Source organism: Typha latifolia, chromosome 8, assembly GCF_019914945.1.
Source record: "Typha latifolia isolate L0001 chromosome 8, TyphaL0001v2, whole genome shotgun sequence".
Lineage (NCBI taxonomy): Eukaryota > Viridiplantae > Streptophyta > Magnoliopsida > Poales > Typhaceae > Typha > Typha latifolia.
The window spans coordinates 12,916,449-12,936,632 of NC_133093.1; the positions used below are offsets into that span (position 1 = coordinate 12,916,449).

General features: G+C 40.9%; 4 protein-coding genes across 5 annotated transcripts; 2 read left to right on the plus strand and 2 right to left on the minus strand.

The window, feature by feature from the left end:
* The first annotated feature begins 1,177 nt into the window (after nt 1–1,177).
* On the plus strand, nt 1,178–2,444 carry LOC140794099 (uncharacterized). 2 transcript variants are annotated; one of them, XM_073145964.1, is made up of 3 exons: nt 1,178–1,672; nt 1,758–1,930; nt 2,035–2,444. In XM_073145964.1, the coding sequence occupies exons 1-3, from the start codon at nt 1,235–1,237 to the stop codon at nt 2,123–2,125; spliced, it is 702 nt and encodes a 233-aa protein (XP_073002065.1). In that variant the 5' UTR covers nt 1,178–1,234; the 3' UTR covers nt 2,126–2,444. The 2 variants fall into 2 exon arrangements, with proteins under 2 accessions (XP_073002065.1, XP_073002064.1); XM_073145963.1 differs by having other exon boundaries at nt 1,190–1,672; nt 1,744–1,930.
* A 1,652-nt stretch (nt 2,445–4,096) lies between these two features.
* LOC140793462 (ABC transporter B family member 2-like) lies at nt 4,097–10,613 on the minus strand. Its single transcript, XM_073144956.1, has 11 exons — nt 10,240–10,613; nt 10,099–10,153; nt 9,849–10,024; nt 7,945–8,145; nt 7,601–7,860; nt 6,594–7,520; nt 6,019–6,446; nt 5,689–5,930; nt 5,355–5,602; nt 4,866–5,278; nt 4,097–4,795 (listed from the first exon to the last, which is right to left on the minus strand). Exons 1-11 carry the CDS (start codon nt 10,528–10,530, stop codon nt 4,236–4,238), a joined length of 3,801 nt encoding a protein of 1,266 aa, XP_073001057.1. The 5' UTR covers nt 10,531–10,613; the 3' UTR covers nt 4,097–4,235.
* Nucleotides 10,614–13,155: 2,542 nt separating this feature from the next.
* On the plus strand, nt 13,156–14,062 carry LOC140793464 (norbelladine synthase-like). The gene is made up of 2 exons (XM_073144958.1): nt 13,156–13,550; nt 13,639–14,062. The coding sequence occupies exons 1-2, from the start codon at nt 13,259–13,261 to the stop codon at nt 13,938–13,940; spliced, it is 594 nt and encodes a 197-aa protein (XP_073001059.1). The 5' UTR covers nt 13,156–13,258; the 3' UTR covers nt 13,941–14,062.
* LOC140793463 (alpha,alpha-trehalose-phosphate synthase [UDP-forming] 5) lies at nt 13,590–17,888 on the minus strand. The gene is made up of 5 exons (XM_073144957.1): nt 17,607–17,888; nt 15,190–17,257; nt 14,728–15,001; nt 14,316–14,642; nt 13,590–13,907 (listed from the first exon to the last, which is right to left on the minus strand). The coding sequence occupies exons 2-4, from the start codon at nt 17,175–17,177 to the stop codon at nt 14,334–14,336; spliced, it is 2,571 nt and encodes an 856-aa protein (XP_073001058.1). The 5' UTR covers nt 17,178–17,257; nt 17,607–17,888; the 3' UTR covers nt 13,590–13,907; nt 14,316–14,333.
* Nucleotides 17,889–20,184: the final 2,296 nt, after the last annotated feature.

Genomic DNA, 20,184 nt, shown 5'->3' on the forward strand with positions numbered 1-20,184 from the left:
CACAGTAACTCTTCCTTGGGGCATGCATGTGACGAGATACATGGCACACTATTACGTTTAGAATGGCCAGCTGATTGGTAGTTAGGCTCGGGCTCCTACTCCTTTCTCCCCTCTTGTTTGAAAACAACCACTGTCTCCTGGTTTAACCCTAGGTACCCTTGAGTTCATAGGATGCAAAAGTGCATGTAGGAGGAAAGGGGATCTGAACTTCCCTTGTGGTGATTAATTGAGTCCGCAAGATTCGACAGCTACTAGTACTTTTGGGTTCTTCCTTTTATTTTATCGTTTTCTTAGGTTTCCGTTACGACGCGAAGGATGGAAATACTATGGATCACCGACCCATAGTTTTGGATTGAGATACTAGTAGGCTGGAATCAAATACTCAATATCCCCAGAAGTAATTTTTTTTATTAAACTTTTACCCTAGCTATTAGCTGAATTACCCTCTTCTTTGCACGTAAATTGTTGCAGAAAAGCAGGGAATAATACCCGCCGTGTACGCTTTCCGTACTTGCGTTTCCTATATGACATACACATAAAGCATGACGTGCCATCTGTGGTCTGTCCGATTCCTAAGGAAAGGACTTCAGATGCCATGCTTCTGGAGGTTTAATATATCAAACGTAATTAGTTTAATTTCATTTTCGAGATTAATTGTGATCCTGTAATTATGGAATCAATCTTCGATTGAGATTAATCCAGTGGTGAATTTAAGTTGGAATCTAATTTCGAGCTTCGAGTAGTTTAGAACGTCCTTCGCTTTTTGAAATTTTATGAGCAGAATTTTCTTACCTGCAGATATTAAGGTTGTCTTTATACTCCAACCTTGCAACACAAGCCGAGAAATAAAACCGCGACAGCTAAACAACAGTTTAGTCGAAATTTCCCAGCTATTGGATCCTAAAACCGGGAGCTACGGAGGTGAAACCGGCAAAGAAAGTCCGCCCTATACAAGGAACCCGCCATCGACGTGGCACTTTCTACGCCGTCCTCACCATGGACCTCGTGACCCTCCCACGTGCCCACCTACACGTGTCGTCTCTCCAAAAGCGACTGTCTTCTCTAACGCCGCCATTGCCCATCACGTGATCGCGCTACGTGTCGCAAAGACATAAGTCGTTTCGTAACGCCGTCATTTAGAAGAATAGTCAAAAACCTGACGCCTATAAATACTCCCACCCAGCTAAGGAGCCCTTCTACAAACTTATGCAACTAAAATTACCATCACAAAACCATGAGAGCTGTGGTTCTAATCCGGTCCGGTTCGTTCCACGCCTGGACCGAGCTCGCTGTCCGATCCGGACCGGAATCCGGATCTGGAAGCCTCCCTTTCCTCCGGCGGAGCCCTAGCGTGCGGCTCTCGCCTCGATCATTCGCGCTGCACGTCGGACCGAAGGAGAACGGCAACATCTCCTCTAGCCTCCTCCTGCGGGCGAGATCGGAGGCGGATCTGGTAACCCGAACCTATCGGCCGGCGAGGGTAGCAGAGGAAGAGGAGGAGTACTCCAATGGCGGGATGGGGAAAGGGACGAAGGTCGGCGGAGGCGGAGGGAGAAGTGGCGAGGGCGGTGACCATAACAACCGGCGGATCGGGGATTACTACCAGGAGATGCTCAGATCTGACCCGGGAAACCCGCTTCTCCTCCGAAACTACGGCCAATTCTTGCACGAGGTAACAAACTAAGCGAGAGATCGAGAAACTTACCTTTCTTCTCCTCCTTCCTTGAACTCTTGATCTAATAGGAAGAAGCCTTCAGGTTGAGAGAGATGCGAAGAAAGCGGAGGAATTCTACGGGAGAGCGATACTGGCGAGCCCAGGAGATGGAGAAGTGCTCTCCCTGTACGGGAGGTTGGTTTGGGAGACGCAGGGGGAAAAGGAGAGAGCGGAGGGCTACTTCGAGAGAGCCGTGGAAGCATCGCCGCAAGACTGGTAACATTATTTACTTTTCCCTTCTCGCGTTTCTGTACCGTCCGATGTTAATTTTACCGGGGGGGATTCCTAACCGTTGATCTTTCGTGGTGCTAAACGTACAGCTATGTGCTGGGGTCGTATGCGAGCTTCCTCTGGGACGCGGCGGACGAGGAGGAGGACTCGTCATCTCCGCCGTTGGTTGAGGCGTTTTGATGTGATGAACGGTGATGAGACCGTAGGGACGGTGATGTACATGTGCTAAGCTTGAGACGGTGTGACTCTGTAACTACGGAATAAATGGAAGTCCACCGAGATAACCTAATAATGCGGAAGCATACGTAACTGAGGAGGAGAGAGAGAGAAATAGTAGGGACGGATAGTGGTGTTTTTTGATGTATAATATGCTTAACGATCAATGGGGAAGAGACTAGAGAATGTGCTCTTCACCTCGTAACTTTCTTAATACTAATCATATGTTAGAAATTTTTTTTTTAAATTAATGCAGCATAATTCCTTAGTGCCAAAGACAAAATTTATTGGTATATTGTAACATATCGAAGGATAATACTGTTAAAGCTGGTTGCAGAGTTTTAGATCCTAGAAAGAATGTTATAAATAATGAACTTAGATATCATGATCCAAGATATATTATTAAAATGGTCACCGCCTATGAAGACAAAAGTAGTTTCTATCAATCCCATTGTCGTATAGCGAGATTCGCTGGTTCTATAACTCTGGTTTGCTGCACTAGAAGTACTATCTAACATTTTTAATTATGTTACAAGTCTAATCGGGAATCTTATCATATTTATGTAGATAAGGATCAAGTAATAAATGGACTAAAGAGAACTTTATCTTTAGGTTTTTTTATTTTTATTTTTAGCGTTGATTACATCTTACACCCCCTAATTAAACTTAGGTTTTATAGGACATTCTAAAAAACGCCTAATGACAATTATTCTTTTAATAAGTAAATTAACTCATCAATTTAGCCAACAAAATAAAATAAAATTAGTAAATTATTAAAATAGCCTCAATAAATTTATAGCTTTTTAAAACCTATTGTCATTCCTCCACCAAACCCATTTCGAATTCTTCCTCCAAATCACTCTATCTTCACTAAATCACTATAGATAGCCTATTGTCCGGGCCTAGCGACACGATCACAAGCTGCATCGCCTGCCGCAGCATCTGCATTTTCTTCCCTAGCTCACGTTTAACATCATCGCTAGATCAATCAGTGCGTAACAAGCCTGCATTGGAAGAGCCTTCAAGGCGACACTCATCTTCGCTTTCCGCGTCGTTGGAGAATGGCCCAACGCGACGGCACTCTTTTCCCTCACTGCCCTTGGCCTTAGCTGCCCACGCCCTCACCTCTTTGTGGTTGCCCTTGCGCTCCTTAGCCACTGCAGACGAAAACTCTTCCTTAAGAGACTGGCGAATGTAACTGATAGTACTGCTATCAAGGAGATGAAGGGAGAGGAGAAGAGAGGAAGGAAAAAAAATCAACCTAGGGCCTTGGGCCAGCCGGTGTCGGGCAAGACGGTGGCGGGGAGGTGATGTTGGTGGCAGTGATATCAATGGTGCTAGCTTTCGACGAAAAAGTTAGTGATAGTGAAGAGAGGAAATAAAACGACCATTCAAGATGATAATAAGAAAATTAGATTATATCAATATACATCCTTTTATTATAATTTAATTAAATGGTTGTATAAGGGTTGCAAGGGCATTTAGGTTATTTCGGAGTTAATTATGCCTAATATGATTGCTACGTAAGCTGACTTGCTTAATTTTTTAATGGTATACTAACGGAAGGATAATATTAAAATTTTCTAAAAATTTAGGAGGAGATAATATAACAAAAAAGATGTAGAATATGAAAGAACAAATTAAATGGTTCACATCAGTAAACAGAACTTATCTACAATGCATTTCTTTTATTTTGGAGAATATCCTTTCGGAGGAATGCATTACTAATACTATAGCAATTTGCTCCTTTCAAGTCAACAAAAGGAGTTGGACTTCAAAGCATATTTAATGCAATTGTTGACGTATAAATAGCTACATGGCTTCTTCTACCCTGTTTTCACTTTATTGTGAAAATTAAGCGTTCACCGATCTGAATCACAAGACTGCAAAAGAATTACAAAGTATAGTTATTTCTTATCCGAGTTAAACAATATCTGACAAATTGATAGAGATAAATTTATCCAAGAAAGTGGAATACAGAGATATAAGCCACTATTGTATATCGATAAGATAAATTCATGTGTGGATCAGTCATCATCTCTCACCAAACAAACAGATGAGATAAATATATGAACTATTGCTGTTTTTGCTGCTGTTGTTGCTGCTGCTGCAAGTTGATCAACTTGTGATAAGCTCCATTCTTGTTCTCCACTAGAGCTGAATGGCTACCTTGCTCTACAATCTTGCCATCCTGCAACACTGAGATGACATCCGCATTGCGAATTGTAGACAGCCTGTGCGCCACCATGACGGTGGTGCGGTTCTTCATGATGCGGTCAAGCGCGTGCTGAACGATACGCTCAGATTCGACGTCTAGCGCACTTGTGGCCTCATCGAGCAGCAAGATAGCTGGGTCTTTGACGATGGCCCTTGCGATGGCAATGCGCTGCTTCTGGCCGCCAGAGAGCTGGACTCCTCGCTCCCCAACCTTCGTCGAGTAGCCTTCAGGGAGTGCACTGATGAAGGAGTGGGCATTTGCAAGCTTTGCAGCTTCTATGACCTCTGTCTCCGTGGCGCCATCCTTGCCATATAGGATGTTCTCATAGATTGTGGTCGCAAAGAGAGCTGGCTCTTGCTGAACTAGTCCTATGTGCTTCCTTATTGACTTCAATCGAATCTTCTTTATGTCTTTGCCTGCATTAGATTCATATAAGCACATACATCCTAAGAAACAGAGTAGATTTAAGCTGGAGATGGGAACTACCATCAATCATGACTTTTCCAGCAGTTGGGTCATAGAATCGTAGTATCAGAGCTATGACTGTGCTCTTCCCTGATCCACTCATGCCCACCAGTGCCATGCTCTTCCCAGCTCTCATCTTGAGATCAAAATCTCTGAATATAATCACTTCAGGTCTTGATGGATAACGGAACTGGACGCCCCGCATCTCGATCACTCCCTCGACTCTTGTTATGTCCTCCCCGACGTCGCTCAGGACCTCAGTCTTCCTATCGAGCACCTCGAACACTGAGGCTGCCATTTGGTTCCCCTTGATAATATCTGGAGCCAATGCCAAGGTCTCTCCCATGGCCAACGCAGTGACTATGAGGACCATGAAGGACTTCATGATAGACTTGAAGCTTGCAAGCTCCTTGCCCATGAGGACGGAACCATACCTGAATTTATGTAGAAATGTTAAACCAAAGACCAAGAAGACATCATGAGGTGAGATGATTGTAAAGATTAAAATACCACAAGGCCAGGCCATAGGAAGAGAAGAGGAAGAATTGTGAAACACCATAAAAGATCCCCGCAGTCTGGCCTCGCCGAAAAGAATGCTTCGCAGGTTCCTTGAGCTCGTTGGCATACATGTTAATTACCTTTTCCTCCGAGCAAAAGGCAGCGACGGTCCGGATATTACCTACTGCCTCAGCTGCAAGCATGTTAGCCTTCAAGTAGGACTTGTTCAAGTTGCCTCCAAATCCTTTCATGAATAGTTTCTGTGATGGATTAAACATACATCACTAAGCAATTGAGTGATAAAAGTTCTCATTTAGAGGTCTATCTGGATGGAGAAACATCATACCTCACTGATATGTCCACTGACCATGAGTGGGTATGTGGCCAAGACCACCAGAGTAATCCTCCAATTCAGCATGAAGGCAATGATAAGAGAGGTTACGATCATCCCAACATTTTGCAGGAGAATGGTCGTCCGATCAACAACTATCGTTCGCAGGAGAGTCGCGTCGGTCTCAAGACGAGACGACAACATTGCACTGTTATTACTCGTCTCATCGAACCAACCGATCTCATTCCTCAAAATTGCTAGAGATAAACGATCCATACAAAAACATGAGAGCGATCCAAATAAGCATCCATATTTGACATTTCAACAAACAGATCGCAGACTCACCTCCGAACATCTTCTCCCTCACTCGAAGTGTAAGCCTTTCGCCCATGATTCCAAAATTGAGGTGCGCAATGACATGCACGATCACAGTAATAACTGCACCACCTAAGAACAAGAATGCAATTTTTCTAACTTCCTTCTTCGTCGTCTCCCAACTCATGTAGTAGGAAACAAGAGCTTGTGTCACTCCAAGAGCAAACAGTGGCATTTGGGCACCAGCCACAAAGGCGCCCATGGTGCCAAACACACCAAAAACCCAATCCGGACGCACCATGGAGTACAATTTCTTCATAGACACAGGCTTGATCTTTTGCAAATCGTTCACGTCGGGAGCGTAGCGGCTTACCGAATCCTTATCGGATCTGAAGCTGGCACCGAAACTGGCTCCGAAGCTCATAGTTCGACCCGATAATTCGCGTGAATATTTGAAGCTGAAGCACACGAATATGCATTTGATCGTGACACATAGATGAGATAATTACACTTAGACCCTAAACTGTTTATCAATTTTATATAGACCCCTTACAAAAAATAAATAAGAGAAAGTGCTTAGAAAGACAGACTGATATGTTTTATACCTTAGAGGTCGGCTCGTGCTATTGCTTTCGGAGAAGACCGGCCGCTGTTGGCGGTGAGCGGTTTCTTGTAGCTGAACAAGCGAGGAGTAGGCACTTCTAGGATCCGCCATGAGCTGCTCATGAGTTCCGCTCTCCATGATCTTGCCGCCTTGCACGACGGCGATCATGTCGGCGTTCCTTATCGTTGAGAGCCTGTGGGCCACGACCACCGTCGTCCGCCCGACCATGACCCTATCGAGCGCCTCCTGCACGCTCTTCTCCGACTCCGCATCGAGCGCGCTCGTCGCCTCGTCGAGGAGGAGGATCGAAGGGTTTTTAAGTATCGCCCTCGATATCGCGATTCGCTGCTTCTGGCCACCCGACAGTTGGATCCCCCGCTCGCCGACCTGCGTCTCGTAGCGCTCAGGGAGGTGATTTATGAATGTTATGGCCTCCGAAAGTTTTGCGGCATGCGTTATCTCATCGACAGTGGCATCATCCTTTCCGTACAAGATGTTCTCGCGGATGCTCGTCGCGAAAAGCGCAGGTTCTTGATTGACTAGCCCAATCTGTCCCCTTAGCCACTTGATGTCAAGCTCCTTAATGTTGTTCCCATCGAGCAAGATCGCTCCGGATGAGGGCTCGTAGAACCTCTCGATCAGCGAGATCACCGTGCTCTTGCCCGACCCACTGCCGCCCACGAGGGCCACGATCTTCCCCGACGGGATGTCCAAATTGAAGCCGTCGAAGATTAGGACGTCGGGCCGCGACGGGTAGCTGAAACGGACGTTGCGGAACTGAATGTGGCCGTCGACGGCCCTCAGCGACCGCCCGGTACTCGTGCTTGTTTTGTTAACCGTGCTCCTCTCTATCATCTGGAAGATGGGGTACGCCGCTGTTCTTGCTCTTAGGAACGTCGAAATGTTCGGCGCTGCCAGGCCAAGTGATCTGTAGATTTTAAATAATTAACCACATCAAGTACTTCCTTGTTGAGAAACTTGGGCAAAAATGAAAATTATAATACTCACAATCCGGCAATTACGACGTTGAGCATAGTGGTGAAGGACTCTCCTCCATTAGAAATGTTCTTATGGACAATTATCCCAGTGAACCACACGAGCAACGCCCAGGAGCAGAAGAGAACGCAATGCATGGAACCGAGCCCGAGTCCTTTTGCCAAGCCACCCTTCTTGCCATACTTGTACGTGGCCAAGAGCGCGTTCTTGTACGACTTCACTGCCTTCTCCTCGCCTACGAAAGCCTGGACCGTTCGTACGTTGCCAATGACCTGCATTTGATCAATTCAGCGACGGCTTTGAGTGAGATGCATGTGGGATTAATTAAGGAGAGATGTAGGGAGTAGGTGGGTGACCTCTTCGGCGATCTCGCCGGCCTTGATGTAGGACTTGCGGACGCGGGCCATAAGACCGATGGTGATGTAGGCGTAGATGCCGCCGGCGATGGCGATGAGGGGCACGATGGAGAGGGTGACGAGGCTGATCTGCCACACGCGCAAGAAGCCGATGGCAAAACCGGCGATGAACCGGCTGATGTAGTGCATGAAGTTCCCAACCTGCCATGCATAGATGTATTTAGATTACGGGTGTGCCTAGCTTTGCTCAGCTCAAAATTAATTTTAAATCTATTTTTAAGATCTAGCTTGATTTTAATTGATTTTAAGCGAGCGTAATTTAAGCCTAATTTGACTCGTAATTTAAGGCTTGGATCATTTAATTTCGAGCCGAGTTTGAGTTAAACACAAAGGTAATCGATTATTTTGACAGCCCTAATCTAGATAGTCAATTGCAAATGAGATAAATGTAGAAGCCACTTAGTTGAGCAGGTTCCTTAGTACTAAATGGCTAGAATCTAATCATAGCTAGCTCCTGTAAGTCAAGACAGTGTCATTAATTTAAAAGAGTTAAATATATTTTAACCTTCATATATTTTGGCATAATATCATTTTACCATCGTATATATTTAATTTTTTATTAAGAAGACAAAATAATTTTATGTTAAAGTACCAAAAGTAAAATACATTTAATCCTATTTAAAGTCTTGCTCTGCCTTTTGAGTTCTAATTGGAGCTGCGTTCTATACCTTATTCAAAGATAGATAGGATTAAAGTCTATTACTGTTGTGGGATCCATGTTCTCATACCAAACCGTTTGACGAAGTTATTCAATTTCCACTAAGTATGATTACTCTCTCATAAAACCATCCAGGAGATAAGATCATATTCACGCGCCAACTAAACGTTTTTATCCAGGAAGGATATTGATAGGGGAAGCAATTCAGGGAATAAAGATTGGATTGTTTATTCACGGATAAACGTCACGACTCACCTCCTCCTTATTCACGGATAGCACCGTGACTCATGAAACGCTGACAGGTAACCGAAAGACGAGATCATAACTTCGAGACAATCTCACGAGGACGACACCGCGTTGCCAACTTGCCATGGCTTCCCAACCGTAAGGGGGGCATTTTGGGAAGCCAATCACCAATATATGCGTCGCAATTAATTCGATGCCGAGGGCATTATTTGAAAACCACGCCGCAGCTCTCGCTGGCCCCCACAGACGCCGTACGATCATGATCACACGGTGACCATAAAGTCCTTTGGGGTGGACCCCATCCCTAATAAATTGGGTTTCTACATCATTTGACCGTCCGATTGATAAACAACTGTGTGATTACGAAGAAATTTTAGATGATTTGAATTAGATACTGATTGCTAGGCTGGACACCTAATATGAGCGGCTAGTGTAAATATAAATGAGTTTAAATGGCTCCTTTTTCGAGTGTAAATATAATAATAACAATATTATTATTTTAATCCTCATTTTCTCTCCCTTCTTCTGGTTTTCGTCTAAAATAAAGATAAAAAATTATTCTAAGACAGCCTAAAATAAATATAAGATAACTACGGAAGAAATATTTTAGAAATCTTATATTATCAAATAAGAGAATCGGCAATATTCAGGCGGTCAAATTTTAATTATTCCTTACACATAATAGAAATTACGTGGAGTGGAGTGGAGGAAGAGATTATCTTCGCTTTTTATACAGACATGCTATTCCCAGTCTCCCACCTACTTGCATTTATGAAGGTACTCGAAATTAAAAGAGCCAACTATGCCGGTTCAGTTCTGGAATAACTTTTATCCCCAACTCTCTTTCTAATTTCTAAGGACCACCCTTACCCCCTCACCAACTCGTATTAAAACTCAAGATAAGCACGAATACCAAAGCAAAACAAAGATAAGCGTATACCTTCTCGGAGATTGCATCTTGCACGACGATGATATCGCCGGTAATGGCATTGATCACCTCCCCAGTGGACGCCTCCGTGTCGAACAATCCGATGTCTTGATCAAGCATCGAGCGGAGATAAGCCAGTCTCATCTTCGCAGCCTGCCTCTCTCCCGTGTGCATCCAACAAGCCACCTCTGTATTAATTTTTAACGTATCAAAACTAATATTTTCACTAATCAATCATCCATAACAAAGAAAACATGTATACCAGTCCACGATGAGAATAATATTGCAATGCCCAAGTAGACAAAATCCAAGGAGTACTGCAAATAAATAAAAAGAGATCATCAAGTTAATCAGCTACTATAACAAGTTATTAATTACTAGAACGTGAAAGTTTTAATAGTACCGTGGAGACTCGATGAGAGACAGAAGAAGGGAACAAGTAGGCGATTCCAATGATGTTAATGAGTTTGCCAAAGTAGATGAAGAAGACTGGGACGGATGCTCCATGAGCACAAGCACCAATGGATCCAATGGCCATGAGAAGGTAGTCCCATTTGTCTGCAAAGGAGAATAGCTTGAGAAATGGGACCTTTTGGACCTTGCTGCCTTTACTGCCATCTTTCTTCTTGGTTTCTTCCTCGCCTTCTTGCCCTTCTCCTCCACGGCTTCCTTCCGGGCCTACGACTGAGCTCATCTTCTCTCTCTCCTCTCTTGCTCTCTCTTGCTTTGGTTGCAGAAGGGATCGGCTGAGGCCTGAGAGAGAGATGCAATTTATCTTAGGAAGTTTTTGTAAGTGGCAAATAGGAGAGAGTGGGGGCCCCATCAACTTTTTTGTGTCATTAGTGCCAGTTAACCTACTTTGCGGACTCTCACTAATTAATACGCCGATTGAGTAGGGGAGAGAGAGTTGGGAGGCAAGCACTAAGATAGATAGATAGATAGATATATCACGAGAAATGAAGCATTCTTCCATAATATATAGTTATATACTATGGTCGTTTTTAACTAAATATTTTACAAATATTTTATTTAAATTACCCTAGATTTGTTTTTATTATTACTCACATTCTATTATATGAATATTTATCATTTGATAATAAGAGTAAAATATACAATGTTTTCGATAGATTTTCTAATATTTTATATATGGATAGATAGGGTTAAAGTAGATACAAATAGTACGTAGTGGCAACATGCTTTTAAGACGAGACAATTAAGAGCTTTGAGAAAAGGTTGAGGTGGTTGTGGTTAATTTTATAGATAGGAGAAGTTAATAGGCTGGAAGATTAATTGAGTCACTAATAAATGTTGGGGATTGGCAGTTGAGATGATGAAGGTTGGGTGAAGGAAAAAAATTAAGACGAAAGGAAGAGCTATGAGTCTGGTCATGAAGAGAATTTGTTGATGAAAAGAGAGAGAGATTAGTTATCGGTTGTCGCATGTAAATTTGGTTAGGAGTAGCTTAGTAGTATATAACCTAATTTAAAATATTATACTAAACACTATATTATTTTAAAATATTATAATTTTTTTATAGAAACCATTATCTTCTTTTAAAAACATCATTCCAATATTAAATATTAATCACAATTAAAATCAAATTTAGATTTAATAAAAATATTATTTTATCCTTGTATAAATTGTTTACCCAATATCACATTACAAGGATTTTTTTTTTCGTTTAAGCAAGAAAAAATTAGTTGAGAAATATTTTACACTCCCAAACAGTAAGAAATAATAGTATTTTAGCCATTTATATAGTTTTTTTTAATAAAAATTAACCATAATGTTAATTATGAAAGAATCAAAAGATTTTAATTGTAATACGATGGCAATCATAATAGTTTAGAAGTATCTACTCACCCATGTAGAATTTGAAGATGTCTTAGTTGGTAGGACAACCAGACATTAGGCTGTCAGATTTTCTACTTCGGGTGTCAAAATTGATGGTGGTATCAATCCTTCTATTTTCATGCTAGAGCTGTTGGATGAGTTGTTGGCCTCATAAAGTAAACTCCAATAAAATGTTAAAAAAAAAAATCATTAACTCAATTTAGCCATAAACTCTCTCTATATATCAATATGTTCAATCTGTTTTATTGCCGCAATAAATTTATTTAAAAGTAGATAATAAATAGATCGTGTTTATATTTTATTTAATTTTTATCTAATCTAATTAGATAAAAATTTAATATGATTCGACTCAATTACCACTCCTATTTATTACCGATAAAAAAAAGTATTTATATATGTCTCTTCTGACAAAGTTCCTGGTTGGAATTAATTTTGCTCTGCATTGATTGAGCTATATATATATATATATGTGTGTGTGTGTGCGTATGTGTATGTATGTATACTTTAAATTTTGTATCATTATGATCGCCAAGGAAGCAACTCCTATGCACCGATTTGGGCCGGTAATATTGAAGGTAGGGTTGGACCAAAGTCGTAGATTGGTGACCATGAGTTCATTAAATCCGTCAGACAAACATAAATTGGGAAACATCAATAGGCACAGAAGGAATTATTTACTAGACCCTGACCACATTCACAGTGATATCTAGCAGCACTTTTAGAAGTTAGTTGTCACGTAGAAGGACTATAGTGATAAATTAACAACCTAGTTAACAAATATCCAGCTGAACGGAGTAGGAAAGATGTAAAGTGTACTAGAGACGTTGTGGTGTAGCATGGAAGGAACCCACAATGAGTGAGAAAGACATTGGGGAACAATGCCTGTAATACATACATTTCCCCATAAATTATGCCTGTGTTTATCCTCAAATGCTACCAAAATTGTATCAGATAATAAACAAAATGATTATATATATATATATATATATATATATATAATAGTAACGAGGACATGAAGAGTTAGCAAAATATGGCAGAGCTTCAAGTGGATGGTAATGTTATTAGTATTAAGCCATAGTTTTCTCACTATTAATAACGTGGTGAATGATATAAGTTCACATCCCGACCCACTCGCAGGCTTGCAGCGATTAAGCGATAGCATGACCTCGACTATCGCCTGTGGAAAATGCAGTTTGGCCCTTTTATTCTTAGAAATTACTAGATTTGTAAATAATAAGGACGCAGGGTGTGAAATGTAATGAAGTTTTCATTTTATTTTAGGTAAATCGTAAGTAGCCAATAAATTGGATGTAAAATTAGCTTCTTTAAAAATATGAGTTAGTGTAATTTTATTAAATTTAAACATTATAAACGTGTTGTCTTCTGTGAGGTGATATATCCCAAAGCCTCTCTCTAAGCACCCAGGCAGCTTCCAGTAATCTGAAAAATAAAAGTAAGCTTCCAATGGAAAAGAGCATCTGGGTACTGGAAATCCAATTCTTGTACGCCAAATTTTGTCACGTTACTGATCGACATCTCAGCTGCGAGATCCCGAAGCCAAAATATAGATGTTAATGTTAAATTATTTATCTTTGTATAAGGCAATAAATACGAGAACAGCTCTTCTAATCATCTCGAGCAGGAAGGCCTTCAGTAACCTCAAACAGAGGGGAGCAATGAAGGGAACAATTTGCCATGAGGAGGAGGTCGACATTCCCGCCGACGAAGTCTGGCAGATCTACGGCACGATCAAGCTAGCAGAGTTGGTTGTCGAGCTGCTCCCTAATGTCCTCGAAAAGTTCGATCTTGTTCAAGGTGACGGCGGCGTCGACACCATTCTACACCTCACCTTTCCTCCAGGTGAGAGTTTACACTTATGTCTCCATAAAATATGAATAATTTGCATCAAAACAAAGATTTTTATTTGACCATATATTTGTTTCATCAGGAAATCCTGGACCTCAGTACTACAAAGAGAAGTTTGTAAAGATAGACAATGAGAAACGTGTTAAGGAGGCAGCAGTGGTTGAAGGGGGATATTTAGAGCTTGGATTTCGCTCATTCTTAGTTCGTTTCGAGATCCTCGAAAAAGAAGCTGCTTCTTCTTCAATTATAAAATCGACCGTCGAGTATGAAATCGACCAAGAGAATGCATCCATTGCTTCTTTTGTCACCATTGGACCAGTAAAAGTCATTGCTGAAGCCATTGCTAAGTATCTGATGGAGAAGAAGAGTTGCAAAAGGTTATGAGAATAAGCTGGAGCAGAAGGAATCAGACAAAGAGAACACTCTTATTGTAACCGAGTATAAATAAGATTTATATGAACTATAACTTGTTTTCATCATATTATGATTTAGCTAAACTTATTGGATGGAAGGTTCGTTCCCATCAATTCACATGCCTAATCCATTTCCATTCTCTGGCCTCTACATAAACCTCAATATCCATCTTAGAAAGAAAAAGGAATAATAGAAGAAGAAAAAGAAATAGTCAAAGCAAAGAAGACATATCAAAATGCCAACAACTAATGCATACTAATTTTTTAACTGAGGTAACATGGGTAAAATTATATGCTTAAGTTCAAACAAAACAAATAGCTGAATGGGTGCATGAATCAGGTCTACCAAGAACAAGCACATCTCTTAATTGGAATTTTGAAGAGCAGCAGCCCGAACTGTCTGGACTGAAGCTGTTGCAAGGGCCTGCAGCATTCTGATTATCTCAGCCGTATCTTCCAAATAGTATTTTGCCCTGCTTGGTTTTTGTCCAACTGTGCATGCAAATACCTCGGCCGTCGGTGATAAACAAGGACCACAGATCGCACTGTTGATGACCTCAAACATATCCTCGTCGGACCTATCATCACCGATACAAAGAACGAAATCGGCACAAATACCCTTCTGCTGCATAGTGGACAGAAGCCGTTCAGCCACTAGTCCTTTTGTTACACCCTACATTGAGTCAAATAGCTTTGATAAGTGAGCATACTAGTATACGCAAATATTAATTAAATCCAGGAAGAAAATTTATGCTGACCTGTGGTTTTACTTCTACAATATGTTGGCCACTCTTCACTGACACTGGTTCGTTTGCAAGAACACTCTCTAAATGGTCTAAAAGTTCCTTAGCCTGACACGAGCCAAAGTCTGGATCAGCATACTGATAATGCCAAACAAGTGCACTTTCTTTAGTCTCTATTGTTGAACCATCAGTTGTTTCAGTGTATAACTTCATAACAGGTTCAGCAATCTGCTTCCAGTCAAAGTCAGCCACCGGAACGCATGTTTCCCATTCATCTTCATGTTTTTCCCTGAATCCAACATTGATCCACAAGTAGGACACATTAATTCAACAGTAGTCAATATGACAAGTAGACAGTGCAACAGATATATTGATCTTCTGAATTCTAAGTGACAGCACAAGATATTGAGAAGGCAAATTGGTGAAGTAATTTTACATATAAGATGACATGACAAATTGATACCGAGTCAAATGTACCTTAAAAAGTAGCCATGCTCTGCTGCAATTACTAGCTTATTGCAGGAGGAAAACCAATTGCTAAGTGTCTCCTTGCCTCTTCCACTAACAAGATATACAGAGTTCCCAGGATCTGAGCACAAGCTTTTCAGTATATTGATAGCCTCAGATGTTGGGGTCTTGTTGATAGATGCCTGAGGCATTATAGTGCCATCATAATCAAAAAGGATGGCTCGATTTTTTGTCTTCTTGTAACAAGACACAAGATGATCAACAGAAAGCTTCCGGAAACTTGGATCAAGAGCAATAACCCTGAAGCCTAAGCCAAAGCCAATGCCCCAGCATGTCCTTCTACCGTGATCCTTGCAGGTCCTCTCCAAATCCTGCAGAAAACTATTTGCCCAATATCCAACATCATGAGTACTTACATATCTATAGTGTTTCTCATGCCTTAGCTGCTTCTCAGATTCCCGCATCTCCAAAGCTATATCCATTGCTTCAGCTACAGAATCAATATTCCATGGATTGACACGAATTGCTCCACTCAGAGATGGAGAGCAACCAATAAATTCAGAGACAACCAACATGCTCTGTTTAGGAACTGATGGGTCTAGCTGCAATACTTGATTCAATTTCTCATTACCATGCCTGCAAACTATATATTCATAAGGAATGAGATTCATTCCATCTCTTACTGCAGTGACAAGACAGCATTCGGCAATAACATAATAAGCGATTTTCTCATAGAACTGAAGTGGGCTATCAATAAGAATGACGGGTTCATAACCAGGCCTCCCATATCTCTTATTTATTCTTTCAGCCGTAGAATATGTCTCCGACTGGACCTCTTGTACATCTCTTCCTCGGCCTCTGGCAGGGTTTGCGATTTGCACCAAAACCACTTTCCCTCTCCATTCAGGATGTTGTTCAAGTAAGTTCTCCATGGCCAAGAGCTTTAGGCTAATTCCTTTAAATATGTCCATGTCATCCACTCCAAGCATCACAATCCGATTCTTGAACTGATCCCTGAGCTCTGCAACTCTAGCCTCAGTCTCCGGAAGATTCATCACCAGTTTGAGTTGCCCCATGTGAATCCCAACTGGGAGTATCTTGATGCTAACAGTACGACCATAGTAGTCGATACCTACATAGCCTCTTTTTGATTGGTAATCAAGACCAAGCATTCTACTGCAGCATGAAAGAAAATGCCTCGCATAATCAAAGGTGTGGAAGCCAATAAGATCAGCATTCAGAAGCGCTCTAAGGAGTTCATCTCTGACAGGAAGTGTCCGGTAAATCTCGGAGGAGGGGAATGGGCTATGCAGAAAGAAACCAAGCTTCACTCTACTAAACCTCTTCCTTAAGAAAGTTGGCAAGACCATAAGATGGTAATCATGGACCCACACAAAATCATCTTCCGGGCTTATGACTTCCATGACCTTGTCTGCAAATATCTTGTTCACAGAAACATAAGCTTGCCAAAGAGACCGATCAAAACGCCCGCCCAAGTCAGGGGAAAGAGGTAGCATGTAGTGGAACAATGGCCAGAGATGCTGCTTACAGAAACCATGATAGAATTTTGAGAAAAGATCGCTAGGAAGGAACGCAGGAACACATTTAAATGTCTCGAATAGGGTCTGGGAAACATCATCCTGTTCACTTGGCTCAATCTCCTCTCTCAAGCAACCAACATAGATCACCTCTGTCTCCTCTCCAATACCATCTTTCAACTGCAACAATAATGAGTCCTCATCCCAACTGAAGTTCCAACCACGGTCATCAGGTCTGCGGTGTGCACGAATGGGAAGTTGATTCCCGACAATAATTACCTTCTCTTGTGAGATGGAAGAAGGGGCATCAGAAGCAATACTGTTTGAATTTTCCTCATCTAGATCGGAGATAATTCCGGTCACTGTCATCACTCTCGGTAACCTCTTACCTAGATGGCTGGCGCTCAGGGATTCGCCAGATACGAGGTCCAAGAGGTTCGAATATGACTTTGAGACCATTATGGTGATATGATTACAGTAGCACAAGACTTCTGGATTTAAATTCCTTTATCTCTCGTCTCTAATTCAAATCTCAAACTCTGCAGAATGGCCAAATAAAAAGTAAGCGAAAAACACCAAACATGAATGCAACCCAAATATTTCAGAAATACACATCCCCTCTGGTGACTTGAAGATTAGTGGAATCACAATCCAATTCTACGCTACACTTGGACTAATCATATTAATAACAAATAAAGAAGTTTTGATCCTCTAATCCTACAACTAAATCGAGAAACATAAATCAGATAGCAAAATTCCACCACCACACGCACGAAATAGCATCAGATTACTATTGAAGTATAGGAATTGGCAAGTCCACATCAATTTTCCACATGCACTTAGATAAACCAAAAGGGAAATAGAGGGTATGCAACAGGGCCTTCTTACCTCCGCGCAACAGAGCTCTGAAGAGGGCTGACATCAGTTTGCAGAAGAAGGAAGCCACTAACGGAGATGGGGAAGATTCACGATAAGAAGAGGATGGTATACCAACTAGAGGGGAAAGGTGGGAGAGAAGGTGGTCATGGAGGACCAGAGGAGGAGTTCACCCTGGAGAAAAGGTGTTGCCTTTAGACCCGGAGAGCAGTAGAGTACTAATACTAAGAAGTGAAGAGACGAAATGGACCGCTAACCTTGGACACACACTCTCTCTCTCTCTCTCTCTCTCTCTCTCTCTCTCTCACTGGTTTATGGTTTTTTTTTGTGGGGGTGGACAGAAAAGTGATCGATTCCCTCCTCATTTCTCATTCACCAATCACCACCATACGTAGTGTGTGGGGTTGGTCTTAGCAGTGGCTGCAATATGAAAGCAGCACTGCGAACCTTACTGTCACCGCCGGGAATGGGTACGGGCGTAATTGAATCCGATTCTGTAGATTATGTATAAAAATTGGATTCATATTTATTTAATTTTATTAGACTCAAATTCGAACCAAATTTTAAATCTAATCAAATTAATTTTTTGGTGTTGGTATAATGGTCTAGGAGTTTATTTATGTTGTTTTATTTGTTGCCTATAATTATTTTTAGCTTGAAAAATATGCTGCGAATTAATAGGTGGTCAGTTCCACCTAAATTTTATTGTGATGCTACAAAGATTATTATTTCAATAAAACAGCGCCTTTTCTCTAAAAAAATTAATATTTATTTTTAACTCATTTATTATTATATTATATTATACTCTAACTTTATCAGATAAATAACCGGGTCTGAATTCATGTCGCATAATTAATATACTTTGATATAATAATTTTATTCTAAAGTAACAAATTATACTTTCTGGTACTCAATTATGATAATTTAATAGTAAAAAATTAAAGTATAATATTTTACTAGTCTCACCCAAAATGAAACGAGCTTAATATTTTAAACAAATAAAAAAATTATTCTTTGAACGACTCAAGATTATTCATACTATATTGAAATTAGAGTAATTCAAATTTTCTATTTACATAATTTAAATATTATACTACATATATATATTTATTGAAGCTCCGATAGATATTTATTACTGATTTGAATTTGAATACTGTGAATCTAAAATCACCTGTACTAGATTCGACTGTCGAAAATTTAAGATCCATATCTAAGTTACTCATATACAAAGTGATTTAGTAAATAATAATATTGAGTATTAAAATTACAAGAAAATAAGAGTAAATGTACTGAAAGTCAAAGGACTTCTTATAAATAACCTTGTGCCAGGTGGTAAGCTCACCGCATAATAACAGACCCATTAAGCCAAAATACGCCAAAATAAATGATGCATCCCACGCTCGCAGGAACGTGGCTAACCAGTACGATTCTCTTGGATGCCAGGTGGGCCCCAGTCCGGCTATTCCGCACCGTCTGATCCATGATCGAAAGCCTCTGTTCCTTTGGGCCCCATACTAACATGTCCAACAAGACCTCTTTTCATCGTTACGGTAGGCTCGCGGAACAAGTTAAGCCCAGCATAACTTGCCATTAGTGTAATAATGGCTACAGGTGACACTGTGTTTGTTTATTAAGCGCACAGTATAAACATACGAGTTTGTATGCGGTTGAGGAGTCACTCACAGTTGACATCCAACTTAGCTTTCTCTAAACGATGAAAAACAAAGTACAATAATAAGCCCAGTGTTTGGTGATATGTCTTCATAATTTGATTGCTAATATATATATATATATATATATATATATATATATATATATATATATATATATATATACGAGGAGAAATAAATATCTCGGGAAAAAAAAAAGGTTGCCCCACCTCAGAGTAGGTGCTGAATGATTATCCTTTTTGAGAAAGATTGGCTTCGAATATTGCACTTCTAGAAGGAACAGCGCTTTGTTCCCTGCCTTGTTAGTCTATTGAAAGATGGCTCATGACGATGATTAAATTATAACGACGCTCTTGGGACTCGGATAAGCTATTCTAATCTTTGGGTAGCTCTCGGCCAAGTATCTCAGCTGCAGGAAATGTCTGCAGAGCGCCAATGGTTGTCTCTGAGGCATTATATCAAACATCGACAGGGCCGAATTACCTTTTCATGGCGTCTGTCTCTATTTGCCTCCAAATTAACAGGTGTCGCCCCGTGGCTTCTTTGCTGGTGTCGCCCCATGGCTATCTTTGCTGGTGTTTGACCCATGGCTCTACGGCTGTTGTTGCTCCCCGCTCCTATCTCTGATAGTGAACCCATGACTCCATGAGAGTCTCTTGTTTTACTCTCACAATGGCTCGTATTTAAAATGAGTCAAGTTTGATTCAAACTTGAATTAGACTAAATTTGAAATATGTTCGAATATACTTACCTAGCAGCTCGGCTCGAATTCAATCTAATTACTTTGAGTTTACTATTTTAAGCTAGGTTCCAAACTAATCTCAATCGAAGCTCTAACGCGATTACAACCCCTACTTTTTTAATGCTTAGCTTGAAGATTTGGGCTCGGTTGCAAGCCCAACTCAGCTAACTTGCAATTT

What these genes read in the sequence shown, in the direction of transcription:
- LOC140793464 (XM_073144958.1), top strand. Translation starts at nt 13,259, where the DNA reads ATGTTAATGTTAAATTATTTATCTTTGTATAAGGCAATAAATACGAGA. An exon ending in ACACCTCACCTTTCCTCCAG is followed by an intron (nt 13,551 to 13,638) that starts GTGAGAGTTTAC and finishes TTGTTTCATCAG; the next exon opens with GAAATCCTGGACCTCAGTAC.
- LOC140794099 (XM_073145963.1), top strand. Translation starts at nt 1,235, where the DNA reads ATGAGAGCTGTGGTTCTAATCCGGTCCGGTTCGTTCCACGCCTGGACC. An exon ending in ACGGCCAATTCTTGCACGAG is followed by an intron (nt 1,673 to 1,743) that starts GTAACAAACTAA and finishes TTGATCTAATAG; the next exon opens with GAAGAAGCCTTCAGGTTGAG. An exon ending in GAAGCATCGCCGCAAGACTG is followed by an intron (nt 1,931 to 2,034) that starts GTAACATTATTT and finishes CTAAACGTACAG; the next exon opens with CTATGTGCTGGGGTCGTATG.
- LOC140793462 (XM_073144956.1), bottom strand. Translation starts at nt 10,530, where the DNA reads ATGAGCTCAGTCGTAGGCCCGGAAGGAAGCCGTGGAGGAGAAGGGCAA. An exon ending in AGCACGAGCCGACCTCTAAG is followed by an intron (nt 6,447 to 6,593) that starts GTATAAAACATA and finishes CGTGTGCTTCAG; the next exon opens with CTTCAAATATTCACGCGAAT. An exon ending in TGGAAAAGTCATGATTGATG is followed by an intron (nt 4,796 to 4,865) that starts GTAGTTCCCATC and finishes AATCTAATGCAG; the next exon opens with GCAAAGACATAAAGAAGATT.
- LOC140793463 (XM_073144957.1), bottom strand. Translation starts at nt 17,177, where the DNA reads ATGGTCTCAAAGTCATATTCGAACCTCTTGGACCTCGTATCTGGCGAA. An exon ending in GAGCATGGCTACTTTTTAAG is followed by an intron (nt 15,002 to 15,189) that starts GTACATTTGACT and finishes TGTTGGATTCAG; the next exon opens with GGAAAAACATGAAGATGAAT. An exon ending in TTGTAGAAGTAAAACCACAG is followed by an intron (nt 14,643 to 14,727) that starts GTCAGCATAAAT and finishes GACTCAATGTAG; the next exon opens with GGTGTAACAAAAGGACTAGT.